The 20718-nt window shown below is 42.4% G+C and overlaps 1 protein-coding gene across 14 annotated transcripts in view; it reads right to left on the reverse strand.

Annotated features, from left to right (window-relative positions):
• Window positions 1–20718, reverse strand: part of FAM81A (family with sequence similarity 81 member A) — a 163891-nt gene that overhangs the window by 68677 nt on the left and 74496 nt on the right. For 7 of the 14 annotated variants that reach the window (XM_033189927.1, XM_033189928.1, XM_033189932.1 and 4 more), the window contains 2 exons: window positions 3757–3853; window positions 2189–2462 (listed from right to left, as the gene is read on the reverse strand). In XM_033189927.1, coding sequence (XP_033045818.1) covers window positions 2189–2462; window positions 3757–3776 — 294 coding nt within the window. In that variant the 5' untranslated portion in view covers window positions 3777–3853. Of the gene's footprint in view, window positions 1–2188; window positions 2492–3756; window positions 3854–20718 lie in introns of all 14 variants that reach the window. The other 7 variants (XM_033189921.1, XM_033189920.1, XM_033189925.1 and 4 more) reach the window with 2 other exon arrangements.

Here is a 20718-nt window from a genome sequence, read left to right on the forward strand (position 1 = left end):
GAGATACCACTACACATCCATTAGAATGACTACAATAAAAAAAGATAATGCCAAGTATTGCTGAGGGCTAGAGAAACTGGAACCTTCATACATTGCTTGTGGGATTGTAAAATGTTATAGCCACTTTGGAAAATTATTTGGCTATGTTTTAAAAAGATAAACATAAGCTCACTGTAAGACCCAGAAATTCTACTCCTAGTAATTTACCCAAGAGAAGTAAAGACACATTTTTACATCAAAGACCTGTCACAAGTGTTCATAGCAGCTTTACTCATAAAAGCTAGGAACTGGAAACAATCCAAATGTCCATCAGTTCCTGAACAGATAAATACAATGTGGTATATCCAGAAAATAGAATATTACTCAGACATAAAAAGGAATATGATACATGCTAGGATATGTCTGAACCGCAGAAAGATTATGCTAAATAAGAGAGGACAGGCTGTACAGTGGCTCACATCTGTAATCCCAGCACTTTGGGAGGTTGAGGCAGACAGATCACTTGAGCCTAGGAGTTCAAGCCCTGCCTGGGCAACACAGTGAAGCCATGTCTCTACAAAAAATACTACATTGGCCGGGCACGGTGGCTCACGCCTGTAATCCCAGCACTCAGGGAGGCCGAGGCAGGCGGATCACAAGGTCAAGAGATTGAGACCATCCTGGCTAATACAGTGAAACTCTGTCTCTACCAAAAAATACAAAAAATTAGCCGGGCATAGTGGCGGGCACCTGTAGTCCCAGCTACTCGGGAGGCTGAGGCAGGAGAATGGTGTGAACCTGGGAGGCAGAGCTTGCAGTGAACTGAGATGGCGCCACTGCACTCCATGCACTCCAGCCTGCCTGGGTGACAAAGCAAGACTCTGTCTCAAAAAAAAAAAAAAAAAAAAACTACATTATGGATGGACCCTGTAATATTAAAAATACAAAAATTAGCTGAGCGTGATAGTGCACACGTAGTCCCAGCTACTTGGGAGGCTGACATAGGAGGATTGGTTGAGTCTGGGAGGTCAAGGCTTCAGTGAGCCACGATTGCATGACTGCATTCAAAACAAAAACAAACAAACAAAACAAACAAATAAAAAAGAAAGAAAGAAAGAAAAGGAAAGAAAGAAGCCAGATGCGAAAGACCTCATATTGTAAGGTTTCCATTTATATGAAATGTCTAGAAAAGACCAATTTCTAGAGATAGAAAGTAGATGAGTGGTTGCCTGGGGCTGGGGTATAAATAGGACTTGACTGCAAACAAGTTTATGCGAATTTTGGGAAGGTGATGGCAATACCCTAAAATTGAATTGTGTTGAGGTTGCACAATTTTATAAATTTACTAAAAATCATTTAAGTTTATACTTTTTGTGACATTTACATTATATCTCAATAAAGTCATTAAAATAAATAAATAAATACAAATCTGACAATGGAAAAAAAAAGAAATGAGGTTTAATTTTAGGAAGCATAATTCAGATATAATCTCCATCACAGGAAACAAAAGTTTTCCTTAATCTAGCCATATATCTATTATTCATATATTCAATCATTACATGTGAAAGATATGAACATTGAATAGTGAGGGAAACCCAAGCCCTAAATGATCTGAAGCTTTCTGAAGTAAACTGTGTGGTCCCTGTGATTGCTCAATAAATACCAATAAATCTACCAATTCTAAAAATAGACAATATTGGCCTTTTATTGGTCTCATTCCAAAGAAAACTACAGCAATAAAAAGGGGAGTCTGAGGAGCAATTCGAATGCCTAAATTGTTTGAGTTATAAACTGTATTACATATAATCAGTATGAACTAGAAACATTTAACCTGAAGTAACAAAGTCTGACCTTAGTAATTGACTTAATAGCTGTCTTCAAAGATATGAAAGATTATAGAGAGAAACTATTTGACTAGTTCTTCCCTCTCTTCATTAAGAGTCAAACAAAATAAAGTCATTTAACAATCAGCAAGGTAAATTTAGATTAAACATAACACTGACAGTCACTGTTACCAAATACTGGAATAAATTTAATTAGGATATTTCCGCAAGCTGTCTCCTTGGCGATCATTAAGAATAGACAAGACAGACAGCTTTGTTCTAAGCGCATTACTGCCTAGGAGGTAGGAATTAGACTTGGGTGACCTCCTGACATGGGGCAATTCTGTGGCAAGGGACATACGCCACCTGACTTTCACAAACCTTACCTCGATATCCCGATTAAGTTGCTTCACTATGGCAGTTATGTTTCTGATATGCTCCTCCAAGAAAAGCCTGGCCAAGCGGTCACCTCCCCCTTTGTTTTGCATTTTCTGCAAACTGTTGACAATGTCATCTTTAATCCGAAAGGCGTGCTCTACAAGGGCGGCGGTGGTTTTCTCGTGGCAGAGGATCCTGTCTTCCAGTTGTTCCACGAGGCTTACAGATGAGTATGGTGCCATGGTCAGGGACTGGCTGTGTCGGGGCATGGTTCTCACTCGCCTGCAGAAGGGAATCATGAGGGCTGTTCACTGGGAAAAGAGAATTTTTAAAGCCAGATTCAAAACTTCCCAGAGAGGTTTGGAAATACAAATTATCTGTAACCACACGCTAAATAGGGTTTGAGGCAGGATTTCTGCCTAAAAGAGTTTTCTTCATGAGCCGGGAAAGATCTTTAAATAATCATGCCCACAGATTTAAGTGTGCTAGAAGTGGTCTCCATGGCTTCCAAGAGCAAGAGGCTGGCAGAATTTGGTACACCGAGATGTCTCCCCAATATAATCTATGTTATCAAGATCAAGTTCAAACAAAGTCTCCTAACATGCTCTTCTCCTCCTCCTTCCTTTCTGAAACAGTGGTTACAAAGTCAATGCCTACATGGGTCAGGCAGGTGACATAAATGAGTGAAGCATACTACATATGAGGCAATAGGGAGTGTTAGGGACTTTGGAGAACTGGAAAGGGCATTTCCAGCTAAAGGGAGCCACGGTTCTGCTGCACCCACCAGTAACCATCAGTGACTTCAGGTCCCTTTTTCCAGATCATCTGATATTTCAAGAAGAGCTAGCAAATCCAGACTTGATTGTGAAATCACTTGATTTTAAAATGTTAACGATTCATTTTAAAAGTATTTAAGGCCAGCGCGGTGGTTCACACCTATAATTGCAACACTTTGGGTGGCTGAGGTGGCAGGATTGCTTGAGCCCACGAGTTCAAGATCAGCCTGGGCAACACAAGGAGACCCTATCTCTACAAAAAATTATTTAAAAATTAGCTGGGCATGGTGGCACATACCTATAGTCCCAGCTACTCAGGAGGCTAGGTGGGAGATCACCTAAGCCCAGGAGGTCAAGGCTGCAGTGAGCTGTGACTGTGCCACTGCACTCTAGCCTGGGCAACAGAGTGAGACCCTGTCTCCAAAAAACGTATTCAAGAGCATGGAGGCCAAGCAATGTACTTCACGAGCCAATTTTGGCCGATAGGCCCCTAATCTGAAACTTCTGATTTAAAAAGCTTAACAGGGATGTTAGCCTCAAGTCCCCAGAGTTATATTTCACTCTCGACAGGACTACTGTCGAGACAGGACTACCTACTGCAGGACTACTGTGAAATCTCTACTTCTTGGGGTCACTGAGTGGTCCACAGTATCCTATAAATTGAAAGTTAGAGGACACAACAGTGTTTCTCTTGCCCTTGAACAAAACCATTCTTGGATAATGTGACAGTCCAAGCTTTCATTTATAACTATCACACCCACTAGCAGCCCCCATGGGATGAGTGGAAAGGAAAAGTATACCTTAGATGCATATTTTCCATAAATTATACCTTTCCTTGGTGACACGAGAAGGAAATACAGTGCTCCGTTGGGCCATTTTCTTTTTAATAATTCACATCTGTTGAAAAAATAAGCACTAAATTATTTAACAGTTTATATCTAGAACTTAACCTCAAAAGCTTATTATTAAGCTGCTAAGTGGATCATAAATTATGTTGAAACACTGATCAGTTATATTATTAAATGCCTTGTATCATATATATGAAATAAACAGCATATGTTTCCAAATAAGAAGAAAAGCAATCAAGCAAAATCAAAGCTCTTCTGAAATTAATACTGCTAAGCCTTGCAAGACAGATCAACAGGGACTGTGCCATGGAGTTTCCTGAAGTTTCCTCACTTCAAATCTGCATCTCAAGCTTGAGAAACCACTTTAACAGAAACTAGAGTGTCTTTAATAGGCTTATTCAATCTTACACTTCTCTGTAGAAATTTGCAGGAAACTACCTCAGTAAATTTGATCTCAGAAAATTTTTACTACTAGTTCCATCGTAAATGAAGAGCACTTATTTCTAAATTAATCTCAAATAAAATAGTACATGATCAATGTGATCTGATTTGTGGGAAGATATCTGTTCACCAAGGGAATGAGAATGATATTCTTCATTAGAACTTGAAAACTTTATAATAAGATACAATCATTCATATTTCATCTTGTGTATAAGGAACATTTGGCCATCGCAACTCATTAGAAATATGAAAAACCCTAGAGGATGTTTACAATACTTTTTTAGGTTCCTCAATACTGCTATCAATTGCCTTAAAACAATGAATGCCTACTAACCATGATCTGATTCCATAATTAATCCTCATTTAGATGCTGGATTCAGAAAGCATTTCTGATTGAAATCACTGTTTTGGCATCATCTCTCTAGTGTTTTATTTTTGGAGTTTCAAAATGTGAACATTTCACTTTCTTAGACAAAGAACTTGAAACAAATTACATTTAAGGAAAAGAAAGTCATTCATGCCAAACAAGCTATGGTGCCCACAGAGTTCTTCAGTGTCAGAGAGAAGAATTTCTGCCATATAGACTACAGTAGCCCTCCCTTATCTGCAGGGGATACATCCCAAGACCCCCAGAGGATGCCTGAAACCGAAGCCTATACATACTACTTTTTCCTACACATACATACCCATTATTAAGTTTAATGCATAAATTAGGCACAGTACTCTTGCACTTTGGGGCCATTATGAAGTAAAATAAGGGTTACTTGGTCACAAGCACTGCAATACCCCAACCGTCAATAACAGAGATGGCTATTAAGTGACTCACAGAGCCGGGTATACATGGTGTGGACACGCTGGACAAGAGGATGATTCCCGTTCTGGGCAGGAGGGAGCAGGATCACACAAGATTTCATCACACTATTCAGAACAGCACACAATTTAAAACTTATGAATTGTTTACTTCTAGAATGCTTTATTTAATATTTTTGACCATTGGTTAACGTTGGATAAGGTGGAAAGTGAAACCACTGATAAGGGGGGACTACCATAAATAAAATTAGGCCAGTGTGGGAAATGCTGTTATTTAGAATCACAGAATCTTTACAGTTTTAAAGTTGTAAGACATCTCTGTCGAGATATTAATCTACGGAGTAGCCTAACTTAAGAAACATGTATTTGGCATCTATTAGGTAATTAAGTAACCTAACTAGGAAAAACAAAAATCCCTTCCCTCAGGAGAAGTCATCTAAACCAACCAGAAAACAATGGGTCGTGGCTCATGCCTGTAATCCCAGCACTTTGGGAGACCGAAGTGGGAGGATTGCTTGAGCCCAGGAGTTCAAGCCCAGGAGTTCGAGGCCAGCTGGGAACATGGCGAAACCCCATCTCTACAAAAAATACAAAAATTAGCGAGGCATACTGATGCACACCTGTAGTCCCGGCTACTCAGGAGGATCACCTGAGCCCAGAGAGGTTGAGGCTACAGTGAGCCATGATAGCCCCACTGCACTCCAGCCTGGGCAACAGAGGGGACTCTGTCTCAAATACAAACAAACAAAAACAATGGGTTAAGTGGCTAACTCTATGAACAAAAACACACGGGGAGGGAAAACAGGAGAGGGGTCGATTTTTCCTGGGTAGCAGCTAGGTCAGGAAGAACTGATGAGAATGAGTAGGCTTTCCCAAAATAGGGGATGGAGAGATTGTTCCACACCTTCTCTCCAACACTCCAACCTCTGCTTCCTTTCTTCTCAACATGCTCTGGCCTGCCTAACCTGTTCTTCCAGCCTCATATTTGGCCACTCCTTACCACAATCACCTGCTCCAGTCACCCGGAACCCTCCCCCTGCCACCCCATCCACCACCGTCCTTGGATGTCCTGCACTCTCCTGCCATCACGCCTCTGCATGCGCTCTATGGGAAATGCCCTTCCCACCCCTGCCAGCCTAGAAAACTCATGCACTCTTTAAGGCCTCACTAGCCCCTCCAGTCTATAAAATGGTTCTCTCTTTTGCATTTCTCCAGCTCTTTATCTGTCTATATACTATTTATTATGCTCTATCCTTTTTAGTTGTTTAATAGTAAAGCTCCCCTACTAAACCACACGCTCCTTATGGGCATGTTTCAAATCTTAATAGACACAGGGCTGACCTAGAAGTATCCATATGTGTTTGTTAATGACTGAGTGAATGACCAGCACTTCCAGATCAGAAACTGCAGCAATAAAGATACAAGACAATACAGTTTAGTTAAAAAGTATAATTATTTACCAAGACTGAATCCCAAATATTAGACACTCAATAAGTATCTGAAAGAATGGAGACTTTGGCATCCCCTTCTCTGAAGGTCATTTCATCTACTTGAACAGAGCCACAAAAGTCAAGCCACACCACTGATTATCGGAGATGGCTTTTCAGAAGCAAACCCCCCTAAGCGCTATGCAGCTCTATGACAAGAAATTTCATAAGGTAGGGGCTCACAAGACACATTATTCAGAATGGGTGCCCTTTATGAATCTGGTGAGGATCTGCATATCTGGCAGGTCGCTTGGTTTGTTAGTATCACGAATCTTTGCCAGAATGTGGGATCTATATTGCAGATGAATAAAGATTGATAATGAATAAGTCACAGGATTAAATAACCTCCCAAGCATCGTTTGCAGATCTTCCTGTTGTTAATTCTGGCTTACCTGCCTGAGGTTATCATCTCCTGTACATTTGTAAATCTGACCACTGATACCACAGGTCTGTCTACAACCTTATCACACAGGTCTGGGTTTCATGCTGTTTTGATTGTGCTGTGATTCCACTATATTAAACAATATATTAAACAATCTCCACTTTATACGGTTTTAAAATTGGGAGAAGTTGGGGGAAGGGACAGGTAGGTAAAGCAAGAAGAAAAGAATGGGAAAAAATAAGAAAAAATAAAATCCGGGGCCAGGCACTGTGGCCTGTAATCCCAGCACTTTGGGAGGTTGAGGTGGGTGGATCGCTTGAGCTCAGGAGTTTGAGACCAGCCTGGGCAACATGGTGAAATGCCGTCTCTACAAAAAAAAAAAGTTAGCCAGGTGTGGTGGCACACACCCGTAGTCCCAGCTACCTGGGAGGCTAGGGTGAGCCCAGGAGTTTGGGACCAGCCTGGGTAACATGGCAAAATCCCATCTCTATAAAAAATCCAAAAAAAAAAAAAAACATTAGCCAGGTATGGTGGCACACACCTGTAGTCCCACCTGGGAGGCTAAGGTGGGAGGATTTCTTGAGCGTAGGCGTTTGAGACCAGCCTGGGCAACATAGCAAAACCCTGTCTCTATAAAAAATACAAAAAAAAAATTAGCTGGGCGTGGTGGTGTGCACCTGTAGTCCCAGCTACCTGAGAGGCTAATGTGGGAAAATCACCTGAGCCTGGGAGGTCAAGGCTGCAGTGAGCCACGAATGCACCACTGCACTCTAGCCTGGGTGACACAGTAAGACCTTGTCTCAAAAAAAGAAAAAAGAAAAACAATCCAAATGCCCCAAATATGCAATATATAAATAGAATTCAAGAGTTCACAGAAGACTAAAGTGAACTGCTATTATCTAAATCAAAATCATTATTTGTGATTATGAGGATTCTATAAAGGGAGAAACAAAAAAGGAAGTAGATACACATAGAGATGAGTATTTTAATATTTTAATGAAAAAGAAGACATTAATGCCAATTATTATAGTTTTATAAGTAACGTGACACTGAGTAGAAAAACCTGCCGTACCATTTTAATGTAAAATGGTAAATGAATTTAACAAATTAAAATAACAATTTTTACTAAAGAGTTGAATATCAATCATGTAAAAACAGTTAATTTTTCATTTCACTATTAAAATATAGGATTGATACATTATGCCCAACCATCGGAATAGAAAATAGGCAAAGCATTTATGAATAAAGCGGTTGTAATATGGTGAAAGAAAACCCTATTTCCTTGTAGCTAAAAACAGAGTGAAAGGATAGAGGGCGGGAACAGTGGAAGGTTTGTCTGGAAAGACAGCTGGGAGTTGTTCTCTAACTCACCTCCAACAGCACCCTCAGGCCTTCGGACTTGAACGGCAGGCCCTGAGGAGTGATAGAAAATTGTGGGATGGTGGAAGGCAAGGGCCTCCCAGGCAGGCAGGAGTCGGAGGAGATGGGGAGGCACAGCGGTGCATGCAGGCCCAAGGCCCTGGTGACTAGACTGCGAATTCAGGCAGCCCAGAGATGGGATCTGGCTGGAGTAGCAGGAGAGGCGTGGAGATTCACCTAGGGCTTCTCATTCCTCTCTCTCCTCTTGCCTCCCTCCCTACCCTCTTCCAGCTCTTCTCCTTTACCTTCTCACTGCCTCCTCTCTCACAATTTTTTTTTTTTGCTTTCCCTGTCATTGATTCCTCTTCATTTTCCTTTGCCTTTTCTCTTCACTTCCCATTTTTCCTGCCTGTTTTCCTTCTTCTACTGTCTCTCTCATCCTTCTTTCTCTCACTCTCCCTTTACACAACTACAGTCCAACATATTTTTCTCTCATAGAAAACATGCTGGTAGGATCAGAAAGGCTCTTGCTTGAATCCTGGCTTCCCCACTATCTGTACGATCTCAGCGGGCCCACCTGAGCTGGTTGGGTTGGGGGTCACATAACTAACAGCTGCTCACACATAATGTAAGGAGTAACTGCTTACTCGTGAAGGTCAGGTACTCACGAAGCACATTTATGTGCATTAGTTTAATTTATCATCACAATTGTTTGTAAAGGATTACTCTTCTTATCAACATTGAACCAGAGGAAAGAGACTATGAAATGTTCAGCAACTGGCCCAACATCACGTGGCTACGGAGAAGTAGAGCAGAGATTTAAACCTAGGACCTCAGCCTCTGCATCACCAGGCATTAGCCACAGGAGGCTATGGAGTATCCAAAACAGTGTCTGGCCTTAGGGCACTGGATAAGCTTCCAGTAAGGGTTGGTTCCTTTCCCTTTCCTGGCTAATGTCCCTTTATGCACATCTGATAGAATACCTATATGATTTTTAAAATAAAACTTTCAGCCAGGAGCGGTGGCTCATGTCTATGATGCCAGCACTTTGGGAGGCCAAGGGAATAGGATTACTTGAGGCCAGGAGTTCAAGACTAGCCTGGCCAACATAGCAAAACCCTATCTCTATAAAAAATGCAAAAATTAGGCAGGTATGTTGGTGTATGCCTGCAGTCCCAGCTACTTAGGAGGCTAAGGTAGGAGGACCACCTGAGCCTGGTAAGTTGGAAGCTGCAGTGACCTGAGATCATGCCACTGCACTCCAGCTCAGGTGACACAGTGAGATCCGGTTTCAAAATAAATAAATATATAATATAATACTTCATAGACTATGTGTATGCTGCATTTACGAATTGACACTACATCATAAGCATGATTCCATGTCAATATATAAAGATATACATCACCATTAAATTTTTTTTTGTGAGACAGGGTCTCATTCTGTCACCCAGGCTACAGTACACTGGCTTGGTCATAGCCCACTGCAGCCTCCAACTCCTAGGCTCAAGCAACCCTCCTGCCTCAGCCTCCAGAGTAACTGGGACCACGGGCCCGTAACACCATATCTGGCTAATTTTTCAATTTTTTTACAGAGATGAGGTCTTACTATATTGCCCAGGCTGGCCTCAAACTCCCAGCCTCAAGTAATCCTCCCACCTTGGCCTCCCAAAGTGCTGGAATTATAGGTGTGAGCCACTACGCTCAGCCTACATCACCGTCTTTAATGTCTGCATGACAGTCCACTGAATGGATCTACCATAATTGTTAGCCAGCCTCTTAATGATGGACATTCTCACTGAAATAGCATTTATAATCATGGATTAGTTCAGCTTTTTGGTATCTTATTTTCCTTTCCTTTGCTCTACAAAATGATGCAAGTAGTGTAGAAAGTCAATGGGGAAGACTGCAAAATCCAAGTTAAGATGGGACTCTGACAATGAAATCTGAAGAATCAGAAAGAGATGGGAACAGCTGATTTAGAAAAACGATCCAAGACACTGCTGACACTCACTACTGAAATTAGCAAGCACTCATCATACTAGTTCAATATCCATCCTTGGCTTTATGTTGCACGCTCCACGAGGAGCTGTATTGTCCACAGCTATATCCCAAGCACCTGGCACATCAGAGCTGATCAGTAAATGTTTGCTGGGTGTGTGAATGTCCAGGAGAGATAACTGAATTGAATTAATTTCATGCTGTTGAATATAACCAATTGAATTATATTCTGGCTCAAGAATGAATGTGCAACCAGAAAGGAGGATGGTATACACAGCATGTCTATTAAAAGCAGAGTTTGAAGAGACAAAACATATTGGTGACCAGACGTGGTGGTTCATGCCTGTAATCCCAGCACTTTGGGAGGCCGAGGTGGATGGATCATTTGAGGTCAGGAGTTCAAGACCAGCCTGGCCAACAGGATGAAACCGCATTTCTACTGAAAATAGAAAAATTAGCAGAGTGTGATGGTCCACACCTGTTATCCCAGCTACTCAGGAGGCTCAGGCAGAAGAATCACTTGAATCCAGGAGACAGAGGTTGTAGTAAGCCCAGATCACACCATTGCCTTCTAGCCTGGTCTGGATAGAGTGAGACTCTATCTCAAAAAAAAAAAATTATTGGTGTTTCCAAGGACCTAAGAATCCAGGGCAGCAGGAAAAGTTCTATAATAGAGGGGGATGCATTAGGCTCTCATGGTCCAATGACATTAGCGTAAAGATAATCCTATTCACTCCTTGCCCTGAGTCCATACTCATCACATCTTTTAGCTTCCCACAAAGCTGTGCATAAATGGAGAGTACACAGGAATTGGCAAACACAAGCCTAAGTCTATCTGCCAGCTACTTTTCTCGATGTGAATTAATATGTCAGAATTTCACTTTCAACGGGAACCAGGCTGGGTAAGTCAGCCTCCGGATAGTCTCTGATCACCCTAACAATGCTGATCTAAACCCATGACACTGGAACCCATGATGCTGAAACATGATGATCAAAAATGGTCCCTGCTGTGGTGGACAGACTCATAAGGTGCACCCCCCAACCCCGCCTGACACCATCCTTGTCTTTTGGTGTTAACACCTTGCATGGTCCTCTCCCTTTGAGTGTGGGTGGGACCTGTGACTTGCTTCTAACCAAGAGAATACAGCATCCAGAGACCAGCCAACTGATAGTCACCTGTACTCAGTGGGCAGCTGGAGTCAGCTGAGGCTCTAATACCAAATTACACAGGGTGTAATTCTGTTCACTGGAAATAGTATATTTATTTTATAATCTAAGTTTTAAGTTTAAATAGATTTCCAAATGGCTGTCTTGCTTGGCAAATCTTAAAAGAATATTGAAGGACAAGCACTTGAACAAGTTTTGTTGTTGTTGTTGTTGTTTTTAATATATGTAACTTTGGTTCTTTTCTGGCCAATGGAAGCAAATTATAAAATAAATCTAATTTTCCATAAGAGATAAAATCCCCCAGACATACCATTTCATCACATCAGCCTGCCAAAAAATCAAGTCTGATAAGATCAAGTATTGACAAGAATATATATGGAACAGGAACACCAGATGGGAGTGTGAATGGATACTACCACTTTAGAAAGGAGTGTTCAATATCTAGTAAAGCTGAAGATGAACAAACCTAATGACCTAATAATTCTACTACTAATGAATCCTCAAAAAACTTTCCAAATGTGCTCTTAAGGAGACATTTGCAAGAATACTCAAGGTAGCATTGTTTCTAACAGCAAAAACATGAGGAGGTGGGAATGAACTCCCATCATTAGGCAAATGGAGGAATAAACTGTGACATATTCATGCAATGAAAGAACAAATAGGATTGAAAATAAATGAATTAGCAGCTAGGTGCAGTGGCTCAGGCCTGTAATCCCAGCCCTTTGGGAGGCCGAGGTGGCAGATGGCTTGAGCCCAGGAGTGGGCCTGGGCAACATGGTAAACCCCATCTCCATTAAAAAAAAAAAAAATTAGCTGGGTGTGGTGGCACACACCTATTGTCCCAGCTACTAAGGGGCTCAAGTGGGAGGATCACCTGAGCCTGGAGAGGTCAAGGCTGCAGTGAGCAGTGATCTCGCCACTGCATTCCAGCCTGAGCAACAGAGTGAGATTTTGTCTCAAAAAAATAAATAAATAAAAGGAAAGAAAGAGAAAACGATGAATTATAATTACAAGCCCCAATGTGAATGAATGTCACAAATATATTAAGTGAAAAAAGTAAGCTGAAGAAGGATATGAACACTATACAATGTCATTTTATAAAGGTTTAAAACATGCCAAGTAATATGCCAAATCTGTAACATCTAAAGATGAACGTGGAAATGACAAATACCAAGTCAGGGTCATATTTCTTTCTAAGCGAAAAATAGACAGGAACAGATAGAACACTGGGAGCTTTGACTAAGTGTATCTTTTACTTCTTACACTTCATTCTTCACTGTGTCAATTTAAAAGAAAGAAATTACTTCTTCCTGCCCCCACTTAAAAAAATATGTAAACCAAGAGTTCAAAGGGGAGTCAAATTGTTAGACACTCCAGGGGATGTACAGAACTCACTCTTGCCCTATACATTCTAGGACCATGAAATTGGAATTCCATGGCAAAGTAACTAATCCCCATGAAATCTCTACCCTTAAAGCATTTTATCCATACTTAATACTATGTGATCTTGACTAGATGGTAATATTTCTATAAATGGCTATTGGTTAAATGTCCAACAATAGAAGAGCAGTTAGAACACAGCACATCCACTCAAAAGAATATCAATAGCTGGCCAGGCATGTGGATTACATGCCTGTAATCCCAACATTTTGAGAGGCTGAAATAGGATGATCGCTTCAGGCCAGGAGTTCGAGACCAGCCTGTGCAACATAGCAATGCCTTGTCTCTACAATAAAATAACAATAAAAAATAAATTAGCCAGGCATGGTGGTGAACACCTGTAGTCCAAGATACTCAGGAGCCTAAGGCAAGAGGATTGCTTGAGCCCAGGAGTTCAAGGCTGCATGACACTGCACTCCAGCTTGGGTAACAGAGCTAGCTAGATATTGTCTCTAAAAAAACTAAAAAACAAAAAAATGCTAAGAATATATTTATGTATTTATGTTCTTGCTATAATGCTAAGGTAAAAAAGAAAAAACAAAACCCACCAAGGTGGATTTATAGTACACTCTATCTATCTATCTATCTATCTATCTATCTATCTATCTTACTAAACATCCTACAATGTACAACAGTACACATTATTTAGAATTATAACTAGGACCTGGGGACCAGAGCTTTGCTCCAAGGCACCACAATTTAGATGGTGCAAACATTTTGACTCATGAGTTTAAAGGACGCTGCAATTTTTTTTTTCCTTCAGGCAGAGTCTCGCTCTGTGGCCCAGGCTGGAGTACAGTGGCGCAATCTCCGCCCACTGCAACATCCACCTCCCGGGTTCAGGTGATTCTTGTGCCTCAGCCTCCCGAGTACCTGGGATTACAGGTGCCCACCACCACACCCAGCTAATTTTTGTATTTTTAGTAGAGACAGGATTTCACCATGTAGTCCACGCTGGTCTCAAACGCCTGACCTCACATGATCCACCCATCTAGGACTCCCAAAGCGCTGGGATTACAGGCCTGAGCCACCACACCCAGCCAATCCTGCAAATGTTGAAGTTATCCACCACCACTACCACTGGCACCATTACCATATCCTGCTCCTCTTGCTCCTCCCCTTTCACTTTCTCCCCACAGTGAGAAGACTGCTTGACCATGGGCCAGCAAAGATGGATGAGGCAGGAGACTCAAAGTCAAGGACAAGGTAACCACTGCCCTGCTGAGTGCCCAGGCTGCCAATTATCTGCCTTCCTTCTCTCCTGTATCTGAGGCCTCCTCCCTCCTAGATGCCTCCATAGTCTTGAGGCTACCTTTAACACTGTTTCCCCCTCCCCTCCCTTCACTCATCCTCCTACCAACTTTCCCCATGCCAAATTGCTGGAATGATCTCTGGGGTGTGGATAGTTGGTATCTAGCTAAATCATGTGCTTTGGTAAAAGGAGGAAGAGGGCTGTGCAACTGAGGTCAGGATGCCTAATTTCCCAAGCCAATGTATCTAGATTGACAAGGCCAAAGGAAGGACCAATGCTAGTAGCAGGAGCTTTCCACAAATTAAACCACACTGTCCCAATTGGGGAAGTGCCTCCAAATTATGTGCAAAGGAAATGAAAACAGTGCAAATAAGCATACTCTGTCTCCTTCATAGGCAGCTCACCTCTCCCCACTCCTGATCAGAATTTTTTAGAATAGCTGAGCTGTCCTTGGAAGAAATATACTGGGCTAGCATATTGACGAATGCACCTGGCATTATGGTTGTGAGGCCGATCTAGGGAAACTTGGGTACATCATCAAGGACTTACATGGTCTCTAAGACATTGGGTATCCTCACACGAAAACACCTGTCCTTAGGCCAACAGCAGATGTAGCTTACCTGACACATCTTGACATTTTTGCAACTGTACATCACCTCAGCAATCCAGAAATCCTACAACCATCTTGGAGAGGGTGAGGCAAGGATTCTAGCACTAGAAGTATTAGTATAGTCATATCTTTTAAAACAGTGGAAAGAAATAAATCGAAATGTAAATAGTGGCACTGGGTACATTTTTATTCTGCTTTTCCTAATTTTCAAAATACTTCAACAAGTGTGCTATTTTCACAATGATACAAATGTAAATAAAACCTTCTTGAAGAAAAGAATGAACCAGTGAACGACAATAACAATAAAAAGCATAAATCGTTCATTTACAGTGATCAAAACCAAGAAACAAGCCTGATTCTGGGCTGCAAAGACTATGGTTTAGTTAAAGTAAGTTTGCTATCAATTTTTACTTTCGTTTCCTTGTGGGCACAGAACAAGGCTTGAGGCTGGTGCTCTCATCAAAGCTGGGACTGAAGCCTGGATCACCTGTGCATCAGGGAATCAGCATGTTGTACAGGTCCAGTGGTTCTGGAGTGATGCCAGCACAGTATTCCAAAAACTTGAGGTTCCAGGAAAAGTGCAAGTCCCTCCATGGGGTCCCAGAGGAGATACTTTCAATGCCCTTTGTGAAAATGACCTTCAGTCCACTTAGCAAGTGGACTGCACTTGCACTCTTTCCCTTCCATTCTATCACATTCATAAAGGGAATTCTGTTGGAGGTAGAAGGGTGAGGGGTGATGTGTTTCTGACCCACAAAGGTGAACTTTAGAATGCTTAAACCATTGACAGTGCTCTTCCAGCCAGTGCAGAGATTTCTGCATAATTGAAGGGAGGTGGTCAATCTGCAATACACACATGGCCTCTGTCAGGTCCAGAGAGATTTATAGACAGACCCCTAGAACCCAATGACTGGTCACTGACGTTGCTTCAATCCCATCTCCACAGCTTAGAATGATGTTAACATTTTTAGGAGAACCCTTGCAAAAACAGATTGGTTTTTGTTCTCCTGTGTTAATAACAGCTATTTTGAAATGCTATTTAAATCTTCTATTGTTATTTGAACTTTTCATGGATTATGTCTCCCCAGCTGAGCTGCTGTAGGGCAGCGGGAACCACATCCCACAAGAACCTGTAATCTCCACAAAGCCTAGCACAGCGCCTCTTCACGGGACACTCATACATATTCGTTCATTCGCCTTTTTGTTTTTCTAATTTGGGAAGACCCACTGTTTTCATTATTGAGTTGCTCTACCCAAATGACATATCGATTGCTGACTGAAGGTGCCCTTCCAGCTGTGAGCTCGGCGGGAGGCTGGAGGTCACCCCGCAGTGTGCCCGGACACTCACACCAAAAAAGAAGTCATTACTTTTAGGTTGTTTTATTATAATCAACAGCAATATTTGGCAACTTTTCTTTCTAGCATTAGAAAAGACACATAACCAAATGTTAAAAAAGAAATCTGCCAAGTGCAACAGCTAGAAGAGAAAAAATATTATTAAAAGCCCATGTAAACTCTCTACCTACTAAACTAGGAGGGGAAGGCACGATTCTGTGTACTCTTATACAGACAGAACGCCGGTGGTGACTTTTGGTTCTACCCTCGATGAATCGCTGGCTGAAAAGCTAAGAATTCAGGCTCAGAAGAAAGATCCAGTCTCCAGTCTATGCCCTTTTTCTCACACTCAGAGAGAGGAGGCTGGACTTCTCTGCTTAACATGGCAGTCTTCTACTGTTTTACGTGGAGTAACGACCTGAGTACAGCACATTAATTTTATAACTATTTTAGGAGCAGGGGAGGACTCTTGAGGTTTTTCAGAGATAATTAAAAATGGGGGAAAAAAGAAACCTGAAATAAACAAAAAACAAGCTGAAGGCACCAGGGGTTTCTGAATAACATCTTCCCGGTTCAACAATTTTAAGAATTCCATAACGCAAAAGCAACCCCCACACATTCTCTCCCACATAAACATGCTTTTTATTTAAGCCACACTCAGCGACGGCAGCAGAATCTCTTGCCTGCACTTCTGTAGTTGCTTCATCCAGAGAGAATGTCATCTCCACAAACGCGTTCTGAAGTGGGGCAGGGGGTGACCACCGGTCAGCAAACGCAGACACCTTCAGGGAGGAAGACTGAAGTTCCCAGTAAGCTCAGCAGCTCGCCACCCGGAAATCTGAGTTTTCACCACACTGAAATCTGATTTTCAACCTCAAGTACCAATGTTCCCTTGGCAGCAACTGAAAATTTTAGGCTTCTTGATATTTATCAACCAGCACATTCCTAGTAATTTTCCTGGTGTACCAGAAAGAGGTAATTATGTTCCTTCCGATAAACCAGTTTATTATCACTGATAACTACATTTTTAAAATAACAAGAACCACTGAGCATGGAAGGGAGTCGACAAAAGACCACCAAGGCATAAAAACCAATTGGGTTTTCTCTTTTTGCAAAAATCACCTGCTTTTATATGGAAAAACTCATGGAACATAAAACCACATCCAATAAGTCAAAAAATCAAATAAAATAGTCAATAGGGAGAGGGAGAACAGTAGAAAAATTAAGAGAGAGGAACAGACAGAAAGAGTGAAATAAGGGAAGAGAGAAACAGTGAGTAGAGTGGGGAGGCAGGCTGAAGGACAGCAGAGGGGACAGAGGAGGCCAGACAGACAGAGGAGGCAGGTGGCTCCAGGGCTCCCAGGGAGGAAGGGAGCTGGAGAAACTACTCCTCTCACATTCAGCTGCTCATTTGGCGTGTGAAGAACTAGATGGGCCATTTTTAATATGCTATGTTAGTTTCTCTACTCTTTTTTAAAAAAATCAAATATGCTCTTTCTTTGTCTTGACACATACACACGACGTTAAGTGTCATCAGGGAAGAATCATTTTTTCCACTTACAAAATGAAAATGCCTTCTCAAATTATCCACCGTTTTACTAAAAAGATCCTATTTTGAGCCAACACCCACCTGACTCTTCGGGTAAAGCATGGGTCTCACATCCACCATCGCATACCACGTGCTAGCAGACAGCTCCATGGTTGTTCTGTGCACTTGCTTAATGATTTCATCAAATAATTTAGTCCAGTCAACAAATATTCATTGAGCCTCTACAGTGCTGAACAAGACACAGTCCCCGCACTGCAGGAACTTCCATTCTGCAGGGAAATAACATTAGCAAGCCACTGTGCAAGAACAGAGGCGCTGGCCAGTGCTACCGGGCAGAAGGCAGGATCATTTTGAACTGGGCCATCAGGAAAAGCATTTGAGGAACAGGCATTTGAGTCTGATATTCAAAGGGGTAAATGATGTGAATTCAGAGCAGCATGGGAAGGGGTGGAGATGGGGCAAAGCAGAGGAAATACTGATTGCTGAGGACTATGGGACCCTTGGGTTCCTGTTGCTAAGCAGTGGCCAATTAGGCTGGAACGGTCGATTGAGGCCAGTGTGCACAGGCCTTCACTCCACAAGTGCCCCAAACAGCAGAGAGACAGTAGAAGTAGAAAGGAAGGCACGAATGGAGGGAGACTGTGCAGGGAACACCTCAACTTGACCCAATGACCGGCTGGACGTGGGAGTGCAAGGAACAAAAAGTCAGAATAACCTCAAGTGTTCAAGCTCTGGTTACAGAGAAGAGGATGACGACACTAATGTCATCAAGGAATGCACTGAGAGGGACACATTCCACTACTCATGAGAAACATCAGACAAGGCCAAGCTACAGGGCATTCTACTACATAACTGGACTGCACGCTTCAAACGTGTCAAGGTTCACGAGAGACAGAATGACTGGGAAATTGCCCCAGATTAGAGGAAATGAAAGAGGCATGATAACGAATGTAACACAGATCCTGGATTGGATCCTGGACCAGAAAACATCTTTTTTTTTTAAAGATTTTTTTGGCCAGGTGTGGCAGCTCACGCCCATAATCCCAGCACTTTGGAAGGCCGAGGCGGGCGTATCACCTAAGGTCGGGAGTTCAAGACCAGCCTGGCCAACATGGTGAAACCCCATCTCTACAAAATTACAAAAGTTAGCCAGGCATGATGGCAGGTGCCTGTAACCCCAGCTACTCGGGAGGCTGAAGCAGGAGAATGGCTTGAACCGGGGAGGTGGAGGCTGCCGTGAGCCGAGATCGTACCATTACGCTCCAGCCTGGGCAACCAAGCAAGACTCTGTCTCAAAAACAGAACAAAACAATAAAGATCTTTTTTTCTCCTCTTTTGCTATGAAGGACACTATTAGGTCAATAGATGACACATGAATAAGGCCTGTTGATTAGATAATAGCTCTTAATGCTAATTTTCCGATTTTGGCACTTCTACAAGAAAATGTCCTTTTTAAAAGGAAATATACACTTGAGTATTTAGGAGGACAAAGGTGTACCATGTCTACAACTTACTCTAAAATGGTTCAGGGAAAACGACAACATATGTATGTATGTATGTGTGTGTGTGTATACATATGTGTGTGCATAAGCACATAGACACACAGACACAGAGACAGAGAATGAGAGAATATGACAGAGTGAAAAAGGTAAAGCAAGTGTGTTAAAAATTAATATTTAGAGAATTTGGTTGAAAGGTATGTTGGGAATTATTTTAATTATTACGACTTTTCTCTCTTTCTTTTTTTTAGAGACGGAGCCTTGCTCTGTTGCTCAGGCTGGAGTGCAGTGGCATGATCTCAGCTCACTGCAACCTCCACCTCCTGGGTTCAAGCAATTCTCCTGCCTCAGCCTCCAGAGTAGCTGGGATTACAGGTGCTCGCCACCATGCCCAACTAATTTTTGTATTTTTTCAGTAGAGACGGGGTTTCACTATATGTTAGCCAGGCTGGTCTGGAACTGCTGACCTCAGGTGATCCACCCACCTTGACCTCCCAAAGTGCTGGGATTACAGGCGTGAGCCACTGTACCTGGCCAATTATTGCAACTTTTCTATAAATTTGAATTATTCAAAGTAAAAGTTTTAAAAAGGGGAAAAATGATTACAGAAGCCAGGATGACAAGGTAGAGACAAAGCAGCCAGGCTTCTGAGTATTACATTCTGAGTGAAATGTGGGAGACAGCTCAGGGCCCAAAATATAGATTTGAAGGTACCTGGGGGCCCTGAGTAAACAGGGCTAAAAGTGGGACTCTAAGGTCAGACTGGTGGAGTCCCTTTCCCAGATCTGCTCCTTGAAAGCAGTGTTTTCTTTAAGTTATTCAAATCTCCCTCGACTTCAATTTCTGCACCTACATAGCGGGAGTAATCAGAGTCTCTGCCTCACAGAGTTGGAGTAAGGATTAGAGGAAGTAGTACAAGTGGGCGAGGGCGCCCAGTGAGGCGCGGGGAAAGCGCCCAGTGCTCTTTAAATACTACGGCGGGCTCAGAGGGGAGGCTGGGGCAGGGAGAAGGGAAGAGGAAAAGGAAAAGAAAGACCAAGGACAGGATCTCACAGCATCCCTGTGTCTACAGGCCAGGAAGAAAAAGGAAACAAATGAGATTCGAGTATGCCTGGACAACCAGTGTCATGGAGACAGGGAGAGAGAGAGGCACAAAGGGCTGACTGCTGCCAGGAGACGCAGGGCAAGGACCAAGGAGAAGAAGGACAGGGCAAAGGCCTCAGATCTGCAGCCAGGACACCTACGCCATAGCCCTCCAAGGAAGCAGTTTCAACAGAAAGATGAGGGTGAAACCAGAATAGGTTAGTGGACAAAGAAGACAACCTGAGGACAGTTCAACAGAGTAGCAGGGTCAAGAACAGTGCTGCCCCATACAAGAGCCATTGGCCCTATCTGACTACCTCAATTGGATTTAAGTTAGTTTAGAATTTACTAAAATGGAAAACTTGGTTCTCAGTCACACTAGCCACACTTCGTGTGCTGAAGAGCCACATGTGGATAGTGACTACCCTATGAGACAGTGCAGATATAAAATATTTTTCTTACCACAGAAAATTCTATTGCACAGAGCGAGGACCCTACCATA

Source organism: Trachypithecus francoisi, unplaced genomic scaffold (genome assembly GCF_009764315.1).
Source record: "Trachypithecus francoisi isolate TF-2019V2 unplaced genomic scaffold, Tfra_2.0 Lachesis_group3, whole genome shotgun sequence".
In the NCBI taxonomy this organism is placed as follows: domain Eukaryota; kingdom Metazoa; phylum Chordata; class Mammalia; order Primates; family Cercopithecidae; genus Trachypithecus; species Trachypithecus francoisi.